The sequence below is a fragment of the Molossus molossus genome, unplaced genomic scaffold (assembly GCF_014108415.1).
Source record: "Molossus molossus isolate mMolMol1 unplaced genomic scaffold, mMolMol1.p scaffold_m16_p_18, whole genome shotgun sequence".
Taxonomy (NCBI): Eukaryota; Metazoa; Chordata; class Mammalia; order Chiroptera; family Molossidae; genus Molossus; species Molossus molossus.
In genome coordinates this window covers 55613501-55633452 of record NW_023425353.1, presented here as the reverse complement: position 1 = coordinate 55633452, position 19952 = coordinate 55613501, and the positions used below count along the sequence as shown (strand labels likewise).

The following is a 19952-nucleotide window of genomic DNA, read 5'->3' as shown; positions in this document are numbered from 1 at the left end:
TTCTTTAAAGTTCCAGAGTGTTCTGACCTCTCGTTGGTATTTCCTGGGCAGCAAACCCTGGGCCTTTGATCTCAGTTGTAGATTCTTGAAGGCCACCTCACTTTAGGGCAGGAGGCGCTGGGTTCTCGGGGCCAGGCTTTGCTAGAATGGGCTCCTGATGTGTGGCCCAGCCTGGGGGTCCCTGGGAGGCCTAGGGGGGCCCCCTCAGGCCCAGCACAGACTGCATTCTCGCCATGGTCTCTCACAGAGGGGACTGGGTTAGGCCTGAAGTGTAAGGGCTCCATCCCTTCAAGCAGATCCTCAAAGATCACCCTTATAAACGCTAACGGAATCAGTCACCTTCGGTAGAGTTGTGCTGCAGGCCAGAGGGCTCTTTGAACTCACGTTGACTAACACCGCACTGTCATTTCCCTCTTGCAGGACATCGCGGCCTGTGTGACCATCCACTGAAGTATCTCAGCTCGAGAATCATGGAGCGGAAGCTGCAGGGCGCCTGGCTGCCCGCTGGCCGAGGACACCTGGAGAGACCGTTCCCGGGCCCCTGCGGCGCCGCGGTGCCCGAGCTCAGCCCCCGGAACGGCCTCCACTGCGCCCATGCTGACAGCGGTGTCCTGAAGCCCAGGGTGGTGACCGTGGTGAAGCCGGGGGCGCACCCCCTGCGGAAGATCACCCTGCTCCTCAATCGGCGCTCGGTGCAGACCTTCGAGCAGCTCTTAGCGGACATCTCGGAGGCCTTGGGCTTCCCCAGGTGGAAGAACGACCGCGTGAGGAAACTCTTCAACCTCAAGGGCAGGGAAGTCCGGAGTGTCTCTGACTTCTTCCGGGAAGGGGACGCTTTCATAGCCACGGGCAAGGAGCCGTTGACCTTGAAGAACATTCAGGTGGCCATGGAAGAACTGTACCCCACCAAAGCCCGGGCCCTGACGCTGACCCAGCACAACAGGGTCCCTTCTCCGAGGCTGAGAAGCAGGCTTTACAGCAAGGCTCCGAAAGGGGGCCACCACTGTGGGGACACCGAGATGGCCAAGACCTGCAGTGAGGCTGCTGGGTCCCAGGCAGCCCTCGGACGTCAGGGGAAGGCCCCTGTGGAGCCGGCGCAGGAGGACAGGGTGAGGGGCCAGACGTGGGTGAGGGGGAAGCGGGAGCCCGAGCCCGGTAGCCGGCTGCCCGGGGAAGCCGCGTTCGAGAGGCATGCCAGCGGAGACAAGCACCTGGGGGTGGCGACCGAGAGGACCTCAGGGGACCTGATCAGGTGTGAGAAGTGTCAGAGGGAGAGGGAGCTCCGGGAGGGCCTGCAGAGGGAGCCGCTGTCCCTGGGGACCCGCGAGCTGCACATGGGCACGTGCCAGCGGTACGACAGGGAGAAGCTGGCGAGGACCAGGAGCTGCAGGAGGTCCCCCGAGGCCCACCCTCCGGCTGGGGAGGAAGGGGGCAAGGGTGATGGCCTTCGGAGCAGTCCCAGGAACCCCGCTCAGGAGCTGAAGAGACCCAGCAAGGGCACGGACAAGAAAGAGGACAGAGACCCCGCAGGTCAGGAAGGTCAGCCACAAGGAGCAGCTAAGACTAAGAAGGACGTCATGGAAGCTCAGCCCGTCAGAGAGGAGGGGCCGAGGGACGGGAAGAAAGACCCCAGGAGCAAGGCTGGGGGCTGGTTCCCCAGGGAGAACCCGGCCGACTCGGAGAAGCTGCCCAGGGCCCGCGGGGAAGAGCTGGAGGCAGAGAAGGAGAAGAGGCCATGTGCATCCGGTGGGAGAAAGATGCTTCCCAGAGAGGACCAGCCCACCAGGGTGGAAAAGGAGCCCAAGATGAGGACCGGGGAAAGCAAGCCAGAGAAGCCTGGCGGCGGGAAGCGGCGGCCCGCCGGCATCATCTCAGCCAGCGTGGAGAAGCGGTACGACACCGGCCGGGTCATCGGGGACGGGAACTTCGCCATCGTGAAGGAGTGCTGGCACCGGGAGACCCGGCAGGCCTACGCCATGAAGGTCATCGCCAAGTCCAAGCTCAAGGGCAAGGAGGACATGGTTGACAGTGAGATCTTAATCATCCAGAGCCTTTCTCATCCCAACATCGTGAAGCTGCACGAAGTGTACGAAACGGACTCGGAAATCTACCTGATCATGGAGTACGTGCAGGGCGGGGACCTGTTCGATGCCATCATAGAGCACGTGAAGTTCCCAGAGCGGGACGCGGCCCGCATGCTCACGGACCTGTGCAAGGCTCTCGTCCACATGCACGACAAGAGCATCGTCCACCGGGACCTCAAGCCGGAGAACCTGCTGGTAAGCCCGACCGCGCCGCCTCCTGCTGTCTCCTTTCCAGGCCGGGCAGCACCTCTATGCTGTTTTAACCTACTTGTCCCGGTACTTAAAACTTTGGTGGTTGTCCTGGCTGGTTTGGCTCAGCCATCGGCCTGCGGACCAGAGAGTCCCGGGTTCGGTTCCCTCTAGGGGCACGTACCAAAAAAAACCCACAAACTTTGGTTGTCGTTCATAAGTTGCTGACATACATTGGTTTTTGAGGAGATTATTGAAAAAGGAACCTTCCGATTTAAATAAAATGGAGTGTGTTTCCGCATCCCTGGGAGAAGAATACCGTCACCTCGACATTGACCAGGTGGACTCATTTCTTGAGCAGGTGCAGAAACTCTGGCCTAGGTGTCGAGGTGTCTTCTGGTAGCAGCAATTTCCCCTGCAGGCTTTGTGTCCACTCTCCCACTGAAATCACCCCCGACTGTTTGAAGATAACTTTTTTTTTGGTTAATCCTCACCCAGGGATATTTTTTCCATCGATTTTTAATTTTTTAGAGAGAGTGGAAGGAAGGGAGGGAGGGAGAGCGAGGAGAGAGAAACATCTATGCGAGAGAGACACATCAATTGGTTGCCTCCTGCACATGCCCACTGGGGGCCAGGGATGGACCTTGTAGTCCAGGCACATACTCTTGACCAGGAATTGAACCTGTGACCCTTTGGTACACAGGCTGATGCTCTAACCACTGAGCAAACTGTCCAGGGCCACTATTTTTTTTTTTATCCTCACCCGAGGACATTTTCCCATTTTTTATTCAGACAGAGCAGGAGGGAGAGAGAGAAAAAAAACATTGACGTGAAAGGGACACATCTAGTGGCTGCCATCTGCACGACCAACCAGGGCCGGGGACAAACTGCAACCGAGGTACATGCCCTTAGCGGGAACCGAACCTGGGTCTCTCTGGACTGCAGGCCGACGCTCTAACTGCTGAGCCAAACCGGCCAGGGCTACTTTATTGTTTTTTTTTAAAAATTGAATTCATTGGGGTGACATTGGATAATAAAATGATATAGGTTTAATCAGATAACCTACTTTGAACCCTGGCTTTCTTCGTTGCCTGCTCTAGGGTAAGGCTTTTACCTCTCTGGGCTGAGTTTCTCATCTGTCAAAGGGACATGATAGCAGTACCTGTCTTGGAAGGTAGAATGAGGACGGAGCACAGGAAGCAGAGAAGCAGCCCTGAAGGCTGGGAGCCGGCCTGGCATTCCCTGAGCTGTGGTGCTCTCCTGTCCGACGTGAGCTGTTCCACAGAACAACATCTGACGGGCACTCTGACCATGATGGATCGGGACAAGTGCAAGATAGAAAAAAGGTGGTCCAAACCACACACATGGCCACATCTCCCCCTCGGGCTGCCAGGAGGGACACCTTACTTCTAGACAAGAGTCACTGAGATGCCCAGTCACAGAATTACTCTCTTATCCTGACAGCATTTGATTCAGAGCAAAATCCTGCTTTTTTGAACCCTTCCCCAAATCATCGAATAGCCCAATTCTTACAATAATTTCCTTAACACCCTCTTCCCAACGGTGTGTGTCTTCCCTTGTTGCAAATGAGTCGGTAAGCCTGGTGTGTTCCTGAGCCCCAAGTGTGTTCCTGGTGGTCTTGCGAGGATGGCGTACTTACAGAGTCACCCTCCCGCTCCCTCCGCCCACTTTCTTCTTCACAGCCCTGGTCACCCGCGGATGCAGCCTCTATTCCGTCTTCTGTTTTCCTTCTCCTCTTGTTGGGAAGAAAGTTCTGGGACAGTAGGAGCTTTGTGTTATTCAGATCGTACCCCGAAACCTGGAACAGTTCTGTCACACGGCGGATGTTCATTAGATGTTAGCTGGATGCGTGAATGAGCGCAGACAGGTCGTGCTCCCGGGAGTAGCCAGCTTCCCATCAGAGGCGGCTGCCATCATTGTTATCACAGCAGAACCCAGCTGATACGAAGGTGGGGGTCATGACTAAGCCCTTGAAGCCAGGTCGCCGTAGATAAAGTGACAGCGAATGGAGACAGTGATCTCGGTGGGACACCTCTTTCTTCTTCGGTGGGGGATTCAGTCTGTTTCCTTTCGTTTCCATGGCTGTGGACCTAGCCGGGAAACATTATCCCCATGCACCCCTCTGTTCGTAAACTGCTCCCGCAAGGAGAATGAGACGATGAGTGAGTCAAGCTAATTATCTGGTGAAGTGATAATTACTTTTTTTTTTTTTCTTTTGGCCCAAGTTCGTGGAATCTCAGGACTTGGGTTGCCTCAGTCGTCTGCATTACCATCAAATAACTCTTCTTTGAAATATGTCGTTTTTAATGAGCTGCGTGTCCTCCTCTTGCTTTTTGTTTCTGTCTTCTGGGTCTGAGCCTAAGTAATGTCCATGTGATGTGCTGTCCGTCGCTTATCACAGCCACTGGGAATGGCAACAGAGCGGGTTCTCAGTGACGTCCCCCCAACTGTCTCAGCAGGAGACGGTCTGCCTAGAGGCGCAGGCTGGTCTCGTGAGCCGACACGGCGGGCGTGCGCCTCCTAAAACGTGGTCACAGCTGCACAGCTGCCCAGGGTGTGGAATGACATCGTGCACCCTGCAGGATCGCTTTCTGCTGGGGACGGTCCTCTGAGCTCGCCCTTTTCCAACAAGGTCCTGGAGCCAGTCTGTGGAGCTGACCCCTCTCCTGAGCAATGGGGACCCTCCCGTGGGCTAAGGGACTGACTTGTCCGCGATGTTTAAAACAGACAAAGTCAGCCACGGGTCAGACTGGGGAGAAGTTCCCTCCGGGAAGTAGCGAACCGCAAGGTGTGCGTTTCGTGTGGACAAGCTGACTGCCTCGGAGAAGCCACTGGGCAGCTCTTCGTGGGTTTCGGTGTCAGTAAATATGTGTTTTTAGTGCCCTGAAGGGCAGGGAAGCGTGTTTCTGTGTCATATTATATGTGTGTGTGTATGTTGTATGTGTGTATGTGTTCTAAGAGAGACAGAGGCAAAATGGCAGAGTAGCTATAATTTTTCAGTCTGAATACACGAGGTGTTTATGTGGACTAGGTAAAAGTCTTTTCTCCCCTGTGGATAATTTTGCCAGCATTTATCAAAATGAATAGACCCGTCACATTTATGAACTATTCGTCCTTTTCCTGGGTCAGTAAAGTTCAACATATTATTATATCAGAAGTCTAAGTGCTACCTAATGTCAGCGCGTTTCAGTTTTCTAGAAAGATCTGGATGGTGTTGGATTTAACAACGGGCTCATTGTCTGGGTTTAGAAAGCTGTCTTCCCTATTTTGCTGATAATGATAATGATATTGAAAACTCGCTAGGTCGTCTAAGGTTTAATCTTCGTACATATCACCATGGTGACGACTGTCCGTCAGTTAATATGCTCTAATTTAGTGTTCTGCACTGGGGTTGAGCTTTGTATTATCAGAGTACTTGTTTCTTCCTTGAATAGATGGTTACTGTCTTTGTGAAGGTCTGTATTTGCTGAGCTTGGGGAAATGATTACGTGAGAACTAACTCTTGATTACATGGCTGATTGCAGTTGTTGCTGCTCTTAGAGACTTTCTGAATGTACTAAGAGCTCTTCATGACCACAGCAAGCTTATTAGGCTGTTTTAATAAAAAACATTTGTATCTGATAATTGGGCCCTGGATTAAAATTGTAGGTCTGTATTACTGGATTTATTTCTACAGATTGCATTTCCTGATAAGACGCTAGCCCTCCTTCTCCCTTCGGGTCATCTGGACTCCTGAGATCTTGCAAAATAAGTTTTAATTATGAGAATTTCCAGCTTGCAGAAATGTCCGTGTTAATTACTTCTCTGCCAGCGTGTGCTCCTCGGTGGGGGTGGGGTGTGCTGCGCTGTTGACTGGGCCCTGGGAGGAGGGAGGAAGCAGACAGGAGCCGGACAGCTGATGACCCGCCCAGCCCACACAGGATGGGAAGTGCACGGGCCAGGTTATTTATTGGCCAAAAACCCAAGGTACTCCAGACAGCAAAGAAAGCTCAGTGAGTTATGGGGCGGAGAGAGACGGAAGAGATGCCACACAGGAGCAAGGTCATTTGAGAAAATCTGTCCCAGAATAAGGGACTGTGAGGGACATGTTCCCACTCTGGCGACAGGGCGGACAGGAATGAGACGTGGGCAGGCACCGCAGCTCAGGAGGGCTTGCAGCAGAGACCCCCGGAACCCAGGCCACATGGTGGTGGGGAGTGTGGACACAGGTCACAGCTTGGTCAGGGACACAGGTTGTACCCTCTTCGGCCCTCTGGTTGGTTGGAGGAAGGAACAGACTTTTCTAGATTTTTAACTGCTGAATGTGACTAGGGCAGGGCAGTGACCAATGTCCCCAAGGTGGCAAGGAGAACCTAGAAGAATAGAACATGGCCAAGCACACCCCTTGCCCATCCTTTCTCTGAAATACAGTTGTTCATTCATCGTGTTCATTTTAATCCCGTAAGTTTGAGTTCCAGTTCTGCTTGGATGTACAAGGAGGACTCTGGTCGGGGCTGCGTTCGTCTGCGGTTCTGCGGTGCGTGGTCCTCCGTGGTCAGCGTGGCTTCCTTCCTACCAGCTCCACTTCCCGTCTCTTTCCCTTAGCTTCTGAGACAGGTGTCCACGTCCCCCACGGTCCACGCACGCACACATGCGTTTACATGCCCGTGACATTCGTTAAAAAATTGGTGACAACTATGAAGCCTAACTCATTAAGGTACACTTCATAAAATCAAGAAACATGCATTTCACCAATAACACAGAATCACTAAGAAAAGAACATGTTGTGGCCTTTAGAGCGATAGTGATCAGGTCAGCCAAGGGACAGGTTCATGAGACAGAACTCATCTGGACAATGTCAGGCTGAGTTCTGTCAGGAAACGTCACAGTGAGGACTTCAGGGTTACATCGGAGAGAGTGGCCCCAGAAGCCAAGTTAGCTGTTTCTGGGGAAAGAAAAAGTACCTGTATAATCAGTGAACCCGAGTATTGTCCACATAGCCAGAAGTGTCGGGAAATTTCTTCATGTCTTCGAAATTCTGGATACCGGGTCATCTCCATAACTGAGGTTTTCTTTCCTGTCAGTTTCTTTGGGAATAGTCACCTCCGATATGTCTGATAATTTACTCTCTGCAGTCAATGATCACAACAAAGATGACTGTAAGGCATGATTCATACTTACCAACCTTGTTGAATATCTTCTAAAACTGTGTCTTCATTTCCCCAAGGAGCCCTGCCGTTCAGCTCATTGTAAAGGTAAATAGCAATCTCTTGATCTCTAAATACCTTGGTCACCTTCCCAAGAGGGTGATTTCCTTCCGGTGAGCCATTTGAAGGTCTATGTTTACGTTTCTTCAAACTCTTTATTTTCAAAATGCCCTTCGTTTGAGGAAGCAACTCAGTAAATCTCTTCAACAAGTTTCCAAGGCCTTAGGTCTAGTTGTCTAATTGCATTAACACGAAACCCCCTGGTTCTGTTTCGACTTCTTCCCGACGTCGTGTATGTTAGGGGTTCGGTCAGGGTGAGGGGAGGAAGAAGGGGAGACTGAAGCAGAGTAGAGAGAGTGAGCAGAGAAACAGAGGGGAACTCAGCTGGGGCCCTCACTTCTTCCACTGTTTATACATCAACCCTCACCAAGTTGATTGCAGGTTCCGACGGAGCCTTCTGACGGACTTCTGCGTGGACGTGGACGTGCTGTTAAGGGCTTGGTGTCCTGTGCAGGCTCATTGTCTTTCCCAGCAGTGAGCCGGGAGCAGGGCCGTAAGGTATGAGGCCGTCACCTGTGTCTGTATCCAAGGGAGCAGGATGAGGTGAGGGCTGAGAAGGGGACAGGGACGGGCAGAGGATCCCCTTGCCCCTTCCAGCTGCAGGAGCACTGCCCGACTAAATCAGGCGGGAGAAACCGGCACTGCTCAGACTGCCCTGTACACGGAGTCACCGGGATGCCAATCAGGAGGTCTGCAAGGGGCCTGCGATGCAGCATTGCTGACAAGCCCCCAGCTGGCGCCGACGGTCTGCAGAGCACACTTTGAGGAGCAAGGGCCCAAACAGTACGACGTCTAGTGATCTCATGGGACAAGCAGCCTGGAGACGGGCCATTCCGGGGGTGGTCAATCGAGCAGGTCAAAGATGTCAAGACAGTTTTTGCAGTTTCCCTCATGACCCCAAAATGTCTCCCATACTTCAAGCATCACCTTGTCCCATTCATATAAAAGGCAGGAGTTTCTGCTGTGGCTGGGCCCACCTTCCGTGCTGCATGGCTGCTGAGGGCTGGGTAGAATCTGGGTTCTGCGGGCAAGGAAGGAAGTCGTGGGAAGGCACCATCAGTGACTTCCCTGCAAGTCGAAGTGAGCCTGAGAACCGCTGTGCTTGGCGTCGGGCGCGAGCCCGTCTGCTTGTCTGTCTCCGAGGTGGTACAGACTCCTGTGTCCTCAGGGCGGGCTGGGCAGGGAGGTGATGGCCGAGGGGTGTGTGGGCCCGATGGTGGACTTGTTGCCTGTTTACCTTTGTCTGCCAGCCAGTCGGGGAGGTGCTTCGATTGTTTGTTTAGGTCTCAGGCGGCCCGGTGGTTAGTACGGTTCTGTGGCCGAGGCATTTTTCTGCCCCAGGGCTTATACTTCGGCCTGTATTTTAGGCTTATCTTGACCCTTCTACCAGGTACAGTGGGTGAGGCACAGGACACTTTCAGACACATATTTTCCAAGATAGGACACTTCTGAGATGTTCATTTGTGTTTTCTCGTGGGGGCTCTAGCCAGTGGCCAGGCCTTTTGGTGCCTCCTCCCTGAAGGTTGGGGACAGAAGTCGAATTGCCTGCCAGCTGTTTCTCAAGGTCACTGAGGACAGTGGACCTCGTGGAGTGGGAGGGGAGGCGACGACTCTGCCCACACGGAGCCTCGCCTGGGTTCCCTCAGCCTGTCAGCGTGGGGATGACTTGGGGCCAGCAGGCTTCTGCTCAGGCCTTGGGCCATTTCTGGGGTGGCCTGCCACCTCCTCCCTCACTCCTCTCCTTATCTCCATTTGGGGCCATAGGGGTGCTTTCAGGGGTTCTGGGGGACTGCTTGGAGGGTGAACCTGGGAGATGGCAGTCTTCAGGAGACCGGGGATAAGAGGTATCTGGCTGGTTCTCTTGGATCTTTCCTAGCCCCTGACTCCACAGAAAGGTCTGTTGACCTCCTATCCGATGGGACAAGGCGTCTCTCCAAAGCTTTTCCTTCCTCCTGGTCCGTCATCATATACACAGACCGTACTATCCCCAACTTAAAGCAAAAGCAAACCCTGTTTTCTCCACATGCCCCTTCAGGGACGGCCTCATTTTTATGATCTCCACACGCGTACATGCACACACACATACATGCACACACGCGCGCGCACACATGCACAGACACATGCATGCACACATGCACGCACACACGCGCACGCACACACACACGCCTGAAAGAGGTGTCTCTATTCACCCTTTGCAGTTTTCCACGTGTCATTCTGTCTTGAGCTCCAGCCAGGCTCTTGTCCCCACACTGCACCGAAACCACCCTTGTCCACCAGAAAGGCAGGGTCACCACTGACCCAGGGGCTCGGAGGGTCAGGAACCCCAGTCACCCTCGAGTCTTCTCTTTCCTCATCCTCACATTCAATCCGTTCTCGAGTCTGGTCTTTACCCTTAGAGCGACACTTCTTCACACCTGCACTGCACTGCCCAGCACCAAGCCACTGTCCCCTCCTGCCAAGACTGTGGCAGTCACCACCTCGCAGGTCCTTCCTCTTCATCTGAAGCCTGAGTGCCCGTCTCCAGCTGTCAGTCAGAACCTGCGAGTCCTCTGTCCAGAGCTGTCATTGGTTTCCTGTTACACTTAGAATAGAGGCCAAGTTCATTTCCATGGCCCAGGAGTCCTGCATGATGTGGCCTCTGCCTTCTTCTCCAAGTCCCACTCCAACCACCCCTCACTCATTCCACGCTGCCCCATTTGCTGTTCCTCCTCAGGCCACACATGCCCCTGGACCTTGGCACTTCTATTTCCTTCACCTGAAAAGCTCGCTGCTCAGATTTTAATATGGCTCACCCCTGATTTTTTTCAAATGTTACTTTCTCAGCAAATACTTTAACTATTCTATTTAAAATACTTCCCCCCACCCACCCTCACACAGCTGGTGGCTTAGTGGATTGTGCATCATCCCTTGGACTGAGACGTCCCAGTTCAATTCCCAGTCAGGACACATGCCCAGGTTGTGGGCTTGACCCCTAGTAGGGAGCATGCAGGAGGTAGCCAGTCGATGTTTCTCACATCTATATTTCTATCGCTCTCTCCCTAAAAAAATCAATAAAAACATGTAAACAACATACCATCCCCAGCCACTGTCCAGTAGAATGTTCTGTGATGAGGATATTGTCCTATATCTATTGGTTTCTAAGATCAGTTTGGTCCCAGTACGGGAGCCACTTGCTCTATGAACATTTGAAATGTACCTTGGGTGTCTGAGGACCTGAATTTTACATATTATTTAAAAAGAAATAACAAATGTGGTTAGTGAATACCATCTAGGCAACAGTCTTTATCCCACATTTTATTTTTTTTAACACTTATCATACCTGAAATTGCATATTTTTTGAAAGAGAGTTTCATAAAATCAAGGAGTTTATCTGTTTCATTCACTAATCTATTTTTTGTACCGAGGACAGTGCCTGGCACATGGTAGGCATCTAAATAATATTTGTTGAGTGATTATAAGATGTTAAAAAAAACAACTGGCGTGATATGTAGACTCCAAAGGCATGTCACAGGCCTGTTATGTGACAGGTCTCAGAGAAGATTTTGTCTGTACTGATTTTTCCAGTCATTGTTTGTATTACAGTGTATTTGCTGTAGAAATGTAAATTGGTTTCAGGCTTTTTGATGTGAATTGGTTTCTAAGATCAGTTTGGTCCTCATAGCCAGTTGAAAATGGAGCCGTGGAGGAAAAGGCCAGAAGAACCAAGCAGGATCAAGTAATAAATAAGCCTTACCCACATCAAAGAATCTTTCTTAGGGCGACTCTTGCTGTTTGGGCTGTATTCTGCTGCCATCTTGTGTTCAGAGATGATAACTACAAGATCTGTACAGTGCTGTACCAGTGAAGGAGAGAAGGGAGGCTAAGTGTTGGGAAAACAATGGCTCCTCTTGAAGCTGTGCGACGATCCAGATGTTACCTGGGTTCCTGTGTAAATAATCAAGACCACCTGGATTCAAAGCAGGGTACTCTGGTGGCTGGAAACGGGGTGATGGATGCAGATGGGTTGCCGGTCATGACAGTTCTGTGCCAATTAGTCTCTAGCACCCTTTCAGTTAGAGGTCATTGAAAACAGCCTCTGAAGGACCCTGGTCCTGAGCAGGGAGTTTACAGGGACCAGAAACTAGAGGAACGGAGATATGGGTGAAGGCAAGGCAGGCGTGTGCCCTGGGGCTAGGGGCGGCCCTCAACCAAACCTGGCCCCGGGAGGTGTAGGGGAGGGGGGCGCGCGCACACACACACACACACACACGACACACACCTTTCCCCTTTCCCCTCCTGGGTTCTGGGACTGGGGCCCTGGAAATTGTACCCACAAAAGACAGGTTAACAAGAAAACAACAGTTTATTTACATGCTGCGCATACATGCAGTCGAAAACTCAGTGGTGGCAACTCAAAGGGGTGGTTAGAAGTTGGGGCACATATAGCTTCTTAAAGTATTTTTTCTTTATTGATTTTAGAGACAGAGGAAGGGAGAGGGAGAGAGAGAGAGAAACACTGATGAGAGAGAACATTGACCAGCTGCATCCTGCATGCCCCCCACTGGGGATTGGGCCTACAACCTGGGCATGTGCCCTGACCAGGAATTGAACCGGCGACCTCTTGGTGCCTGGGTCGATGCTCAACCACTGAGCCTCACTGGCTGGGTGCATATAGCACCTTAGGAAAGAAAAACAAACTCTCAGAAGTGACAAAACAAAGTAAAAGGGTCTTAGGCTTTTGGGGGTGGCAAGCTGGGGGGGCTAGCTGCGAGGGAGAAACCAGAAGAAGATGAGTTGTTTTAGTCGTTAGTTATGCAGCTTCCTCTCTCCGTGCGTCTCAGTGCTGCTAGAAGTCTCTGGTGGTTTAGGGTGATCTCCCCTTCCTGGTGCAGGGCGGGCACCTGCCTCACCAGCAATGTTACATCCGGGTTTAGGTGGAGAGGAAGAGGTCAGGGCCCCTTTCCCATGTCTGCTGTTTCTCGTGTCTTCCAGACAAAAGGGTTAATATGTCAGAGTAACATAATTCGGGCTGGCATGCTTTCTGGGAAAGGGACATCAAAATGGGATATTCAGTGGGATCGTGGCTGCCTTGATGGCCACCCAGCGCCTGGTCAGCTGAGGGGCCCGAGGTCCACCACCTTGATCAAATCACAGCTGGTGCGCGGGCACTTCTGGGCATTCTGTGTTGAAAGAGGCTTTGCTGGAGTGGGGATGATCCAGAACTTCACTGCCTCGCCCTGGGGTCTCGTGGAGATGCGGTCCTGGTTCAGTTCACCGAGGGCAGCCCCAGAGCGCTCGTGAGCTCCGGGTGCTGCTGCGGGCTGAGGCGCTGCACTTGCGCAGGACGGAGACCAGGTCCTGCGAGACCCGCTGGAGGATCCCCAGGGTGAACTCAGCGAAGCCGTAGGCAACCTGGGGGACATGGCACTCGTTCCCCATCTTTGGAAGAGGTGTGTCCTCACTCACTGCCACCCCGGAGGGCAGATTTGGAAATGGGGGAGGGTAGGGGTACAATTCTGAGTCAGCACAGGGGTGGGCCGGCGGCTGGGAGAGCTTTGAGATGACCCTCAGAGGCGAACGGTCGTCCAGGGGGGAGGCTGTTTTCCACAGTTTCCTGTGTGGGTGGTGAACTGGATGGTTTCAGAAGTTCCACCCGTTCTGGGAGGAGGCATTATTCCAGGAGGCTGTCACTCCGTTGGCTTCAAGGGTTCAGATGGGAATGGTTCTGACTGTCCTGCGGTCGAGCACGTGAGGTCCTTGTTGAAAAAACAGCACGGGACGAAACGCACAGTCAGAGCCTGCGGAGGTGGCGAGTACCCGGAGCCCGGGCACGTGGACAGCACTGAGGGCTGTTACCCAACTCCTGACGCCACACGCTGGAGGCGCAGGAATAGAAAACCCACCCACTTTCCCGACGGGGCAGACAACTCCGTGCATCTTAGCCACCCCCACGGTCTGTCCCTGGTGCCCTTGGTCCCAAAACTCAGAGAGAAGAGCTAAACTGAAGAGGCAAGAAACAGCACACTGTTTTAGAAAGGCCCTACAATGGGGAATTGGGGATTTGCAAAATGGATCCATCAGCATCTGGACGTTGAACATAATACATATTCAAAGTAAAACCCAGCCCCCACCACGCGTAAACTGCAGGACCTCCGTGGAGCCTGGTTTTGGAATCGGGGGGTTTCTGTGAGGAGGGGAGTTTTGTTATTTCACATAGGAGTACATGTTTATTTTGGTGCGTCAAGTCAGCCAAATGCTTCTAATGCTGATCATTTGTTTGGAAATATTTGCAAATATTTGTGAGGGACCAATTTTTTCAACGATCACCCAGAAGATGTTATTAATGTAGACGCCCCATCTGGAAACTGTAGGCAGCACACTGTTGGTTTTGTTTGTTTGTTTGTCCTTCTCTTCCAAACTCGATTTTCTAATTAAATTATTCTAATAATCATCTCCCTTGTCTGCTTTCAGGCCGTGGTCGCCTCCACTCGCACACCGCGGCAGAATCGCATTTTTGTTTTCCGACTTTCCCTTTGGTTGGGTTAATCATGGAGACATTGATTCGATTGGCCGAGGTGCCTCAGACTCAGTAATTAAGACATATTCCGCTTACAGAGATGTAAGCTCACTGGCAGGAGCCGGAGCAAGTCGTGTGGGGAGAATGGGGAGTGGATGCTCCCCTGCCTTTTGGGGTGTGGCTGTGCCCATGGCTGTGATGGGGCACAGGGGGAACCAGAGTGCTCCCCACTGTCCCCCGCACCCCAAGTGCAGGTGGGACCTGGGGGAACCTCGGCCCAGTTTTGTTAGCGATGTGAGAACACGTGGCTGGAGACAGGTAGAGAATTTCTCCTGTAGCTCTGGTGGCCCAGACGAGTCTCTCCCGTGGATGATAACCTCCAGGCCCAGCCCAGTACCTTCGCCATCAGGCTGCTTTCCCTGCTCGGGCGCCGCTGGTCTGAGCGTCCGCGTCTGTGATGAGGTCGGTCAGGTAAGAGCTGGGGAAGGGACGGAGCTTTGACCGCAGACGATGACCAGGGCCCTGCCTGATAAGGAGGCTCCGGTTGGAATGAGGGGCTCCTGGAAGTGCAGCAGGGAGGCAGCAACCCCGGCTTCCTGTGCTGGCCTTCGGAGGGGCACTGTTCTGGGGTGAAAGAATGTGGTTTACTTAACAAACACTGTGTTGTGCTTTTTAGGTGCCAGGCACTGTGGAGTGCACCTTACAAATACTAGTCCATTCAGTCCTCCTCCTAGTCCCATAAGGTTGCTCACACCCCATTTTACAGATGAGGGCACGGAGGTACACAGCGCGCGTTACTCGACCAGTTGCCCAGTAAATGGCCAGCTGGAGTCTGGACCCCGACAGGTGGGATTTGAGTCTGTGCTTGTCACTGGTACATGACACCGAATATTCCAGCTGTTTCCTTCGCAAGGGATGGGGAGGCCTCCAAGAGAGCCAAAGGCAGGTGTACCCGAGGCAAACCTGGACCAGCAGGAGGCAGAGCCAGTGAATTTTACCACGTTGTTACAAAAAGAGCTTTTGCTACAAATTCCTCAGGCTATGCAGGGTCCAGAGGGGCACCGATGTGCCTTTTACCTGCTGTAAGATACGCTAGGTTTGCTCCGTCATTGTTTCCTTTATTTCTTTATGTGAAATAGATCTTAAGCCTTATTATTTTTGCTTGGCAGTCTAAATACTTGCTAAGCTCACCTCTTCAGATTTATTTCTTTTAGGTTAAGATCCAGTTTTTCCCAACAATGGTCTTGCATGCAGATACCCTGAGGGTGAAGGACAGGGCAGATGAACTTGGCAGTGGGAAGGGGTTGACCAGAGATCAGAAAGCCAGCCAGCTGGGCTCATGGGAAGGGGGGAGACTGGTCGGGTGGGACCTGTTTTGATGAGAACATGGGAGAGCAGTCAGTTCTCTGTGTTCACTTCAGAGTGAGGGTAGCTGTCTTTTCTGTTTGAAAATATGACTAGTCTACCCTTCCTAAAATGCGGTTGAAGTGGGATCTAAAGGAACAACCAGACAATTTCTTTCACCTTCATGCAAAAATATTAAGCATTGGAACCCAGTGCTCGCTTCAGCAGCACATACACTAAAACTGGAACGATACAGAGAGGATCAGCAGGGTCCCTGAGCAAGGTTGACACGCAAGAAGCGTTCCATGTTTAAAAAAAAAAAGAATTAGAACCCAGCTTATCAATTCCAATATGTAAGAGGATGTCTCAGTTCAATAGCATTAACTTTTTAAAAGATGTATTATGTGTAAACGAGGATGACCACCTTAGACTGTTGTAAAAATGGAAGTTTTAAATGGATGTTTTAAAAATGAAAGTTCGCCCTGGCCGGTAGGCCTGCAGAGCAGAGAGACCCGGGTTCGGTTCCCGCTAAAGGCAGGTACCTTGGTTGTAGTTTGTCCCCGGGTTCGGTTCCCACTAAAGGCAGGTACCTTGGTTGTAGTTTGTCCCCGGTCCCAGTTGGGGTCGTGTGGGTGGTGGCCAGTCGATGTGTCTCTCTCACATCCATGTTTCTCTCTCTCTCTTCCTCCCTCTCTCCCTCCTGCTCTATCTGAAGATAAATGCAAAAAAAAAGTCCTCGGGTGAGGATAAAAAATAAATAAGTAAAAAATGAAAGTCCCACATCAAGTCCCACATCCTGGGAACCCCCTCTGTGCCCCCGGTAGTCAGGGACTGTTGGTTGCTCTAGGGCTAACACTTTGCAGAGTAGATTACAGACATCCAATGGAACTCCTATTTACTGGAAATTGTCAGTGTGCCCCCTACACCCCCTTTTTTAACAAATGAGAAAATAGAGGCTCAGATTGGTAAAGAAATTGTCCAAGGCCATCCAGGTGTAATCTTGGAACTGAAATGCAAGACTCCTGGTTTGTTTGATTCTTAACTCACCCCTTTCCCTTCATCCCCCCAGTTAGGACCTGTATTTAACATCCCTCCCTTCTTTGTCTACTTCTTCATCCTAATTCCTCCCCCACCCCCACACCTGCCCAGACTTCGCATTGCCCACAGGCCTTTTCTCGTCCTCACTGAAACTCTCTGTACTTGAAGTAGCATGGGTCCTTGTTCTAGGTCTGCGGCCCCGCAGCACCCCCTGGTGGTGGCAGTGCTCTGTATTTGCACCGTCTGGGAAGGTAGCCGCTAGTCACCGAGGGCCCTGGAGCACTGGAAGTTGGGTAGAGCCTCTGAGGAACTGAACTGTAATTCAGTAGCCACCTGTGGCAGGAGGCGTATAGCTAGCTCATTAGTGCTTCACTTGAGAATGCGAGCGCCTGTCACCGAGATCGAACCGGGTTCATCAGTGTTGGGCTCCAGTGTGAGCGCGTGTCGGTTCCGCGTCTGTGATCCTGACCTGTCGGGCTTGTTGTCTCACTAGTTTCCCTTCTTTGGTCTCATCCTGCTTTTCGTGGTTTGGGGATTTTGGTTTCTTACAGGTTCAGAGGAATGAGGACAAATCTATGACCTTGAAGCTGGCTGACTTCGGCCTTGCAAAGCACGTGGTGAGGCCAGTGTTCACTGTGTGTGGGACCCCGACTTACGTTGCACCTGAGATTCTTTCCGAGAAAGGTAAGTGTGACGTGTTGCTCTGGGGACTCGTGCTCACTCACTCACTGATGTTTCATTGTTCACTATTTCCGGTTCACACTTTCCGATGCGGAGCGGTCAGAGCTCCCAGAGTGGCGCTGAGCTGGCACTTTGGTGTTCGTGGAGATGTTTTTTTTTTTTATCCTCACCCGAGGACATTTTTTCCATTTTTTGTTCAGGTAGAATGGGAGGGAGAGAGAGGAAGAGAGAGAGAGAGAAACATCGATGCAAAAGGGACACATCGAGTGGCTGCCACCTGCACGACCCAACCATGGCCGGGGACAAACTGCAGCTGTGGTACATGCCTTTATGGGAACCGAACCCGGGTCTCTCTGGACCACAGGCTGACGCTCTAACCACTGAGCCAAACCGGCCAGGGCCATGGAAATGTTTGAAGCAGTTCTCCTCGAGTCAGGCGTGAGAACTTTGTGCAGATCAGGGCTGCCCTCATTACAGAGACGGGATCACAGCTCGTGCCACACGTGACTCACCCCGTGTGCTACCCAGCCCCGAACTAACCTGTCCCCTGTTCACTGTGCATCCATTGATCGTGCACCTGGACGTCACAGCCATGTCAGATAAGAGTTTCCAAATGTCTACTTATAATTTCTGGGCTTATTTCATCACAGACCAGTAGTCCAGTGGCAGTGGTCTGAGGTCCTCACTTCGAGTGACCCTGGCGCGGACCCCATGCTGTAGGAGTTGGCGGTCACGTGTTTGGACGTGGCTCTGCTTGCTGAGAGCCGAGGTCCTCTGTGACCCAGAGCAGTGGTTCTGCACTGTCTCCCTCCTTGGATCCAGCCTGGTCTCAGCGGCGCTGTGTCTCTGCCTCCGCTGCACAGGTTACGGGCTGGAGGTGGACCTGTGGGCCGCGGGCGTGATCCTCTACATCCTGCTGTGTGGCTTCCCGCCGTTCCGCAGCCTGGAGCGGGACCAGGACGAGCTCTTCAGCATCATCCAGCAGGGCCACTTCGAGTTCCTGGCCCCTTACTGGGACAGTATCTCTGAGGGTGAGACTTGGGGCTTTCAAGCTCGGGAATGGGGGGTGTGCAGCGGAGCCCATGCTGGGTTCTGGCTGTGAGCAGGTCTAGGTCAGGTGTGGGATAGGACTGCGGGGCTCACTCCTGCACCCGGCACGGAGGTGGACTGTCGACATGCGCTGCATCCTTCATTTCCCGCTCCGTCAGTCTGTGCCTCAGAACACGACCGGCTTTGAGATGTGATGAGTCACCAGAGCCTCTTCTGTAGGCAAATACAGAATATCAGAAGGGACAAGAATGTCAAAAACATATGGCCCTCATCTGTAAAGATCAAAACCACCTCATGCACAGAGACACATTTGTGAGTTGAATAGACTAGAGATGCTTGTTTTGCTTGAGAAAAACCAGGGGTCTTGTAGGGCAGACAGGGGCTCTGCATGCAAAGGCGCGAGGGTCTCCTTTTCGACCCTTTCAAATGGAATCTTTCCCTGGTTTTTCCCGATTTGCCTGTTCTACTCGCTGCCCTTGTGAGATGGAGAACTAGATAATTGGGGACTTTGAGTCTTGAGCCTAAAAAGTAGAATAGGAATGATAATCCCCCCCCAGTTTCCCCCAGACTTGTCACTTGAGATTAGTGACTGAACTGCCCTCATCCCCAGCCTCTGCCTCTTCTCTGGGGTCGGGGATGCGGGACAGGAAAAGCGTCATCTCCCCGCTTGAATCGGGAGCAAGAGGCGTGGTTTGCTGCAGGCGGAGTGAGGGTGTGGAGCTGGTCGAGAGCATAAAGATTACAGGTCATTTTAGAAACCCTCTGCAGCCCTGCCCTTGCATCTGGGCATGGTGGCCTCTGCTCTGGCTACACCCCTCTCCACAGAGTGAGGAGGCTGTGGGGCCACGGGGGTGTCCCCAGAGGCCGGTCTTCCCTCCTAGACCATTTCATCAGGACCCCAGACTTCCCTTCCCAAGTGGCCCAGCCTCACTTCTGACGCTGGTGCGGCCTCCTTTCCTAATGCTGCAGGGAGGCCGAGGACGGACTTCGTCTCGGGGGTGTGGAGAGAGAGTGGGCATGTTGGCGGGGCGTCCAGCGTCCACACATGTACACAAGAGTCCGAGAATTCCCAGTCTAAACCTGCGCCTGGAGCCCTTTGAGGACCCGAGGGGGCGATGCTGGTTGGGTGGGCACCGGGTGCCACGCGGGAAGAATTTCCTGTCTTACTTTCTCCTTCTCTCCCTCCAACAGCTGCCAAAGATCTGGTGAGCCGGTTGCTGGTGGTAGACCCCAAAAAACGCTACACGGCCCACCAAGTCCTTAAGCACCCCTGGATTGAAACTGCTGGGAAGGCCAGGGCCGCAAACCTGCAGGAGGGGTCCCCCGGCAGCGAGGGCCCCGTCCAGGGCCAGCACGCGCGGGCTGCAGAGCAGGCACCCGAGTCCCCGCCCCCGGCCCCCCTCCAGCCCCCGTCTGCTCCAGGACACAGGGAAGAAGTTTAGGAGAAACACAATGGAAAGGACTTCTTCACACAACTGGAGAATCAGGCGAAGGAGAGATGCTCAGTCTATTTTAAAAAATAAACTCGAGTCTTAATGTTAAATGTTGTAACATATTTTTAGATGTGTATATTTGAAGCCTTTAATACATGTTTTTTTTGGGGGGGGGAGGAGGGAAAGACTTGTTATCAGTGAGGACTTTTCGGTAATGATGTGTTTTGCTTCCTCTTGTAATCCAGTTCATGGTATACATTGTGAGTGGCGCTTCGCGGGGTCTCAGCGCCCCCGTGAGGCGAACGCGTGAATCAGAGTCTGTGTGTTAATAAAACGCGCTCCGAATGACGCACGTGGCCCTGTTCTGATT

General features: G+C 52.6%; 1 protein-coding gene and 1 pseudogene across 1 annotated transcript; both read left to right on the top strand.

Annotated features, from left to right (window-relative positions):
* The first annotated feature begins 455 nt into the window (after nucleotides 1–455).
* Nucleotides 456–19591, top strand: DCLK3 (doublecortin like kinase 3). The gene is made up of 4 exons (XM_036266296.1): nucleotides 456–2279; nucleotides 16970–17102; nucleotides 17963–18130; nucleotides 19341–19591. Exons 1-4 carry the CDS (start codon nucleotides 471–473, stop codon nucleotides 19589–19591), a joined length of 2361 nt encoding a protein of 786 aa, XP_036122189.1. The 5' UTR covers nucleotides 456–470.
* LOC118633705 lies at nucleotides 15593–15693 on the top strand (annotated as a pseudogene).
* Nucleotides 19592–19952: the final 361 nt, after the last annotated feature.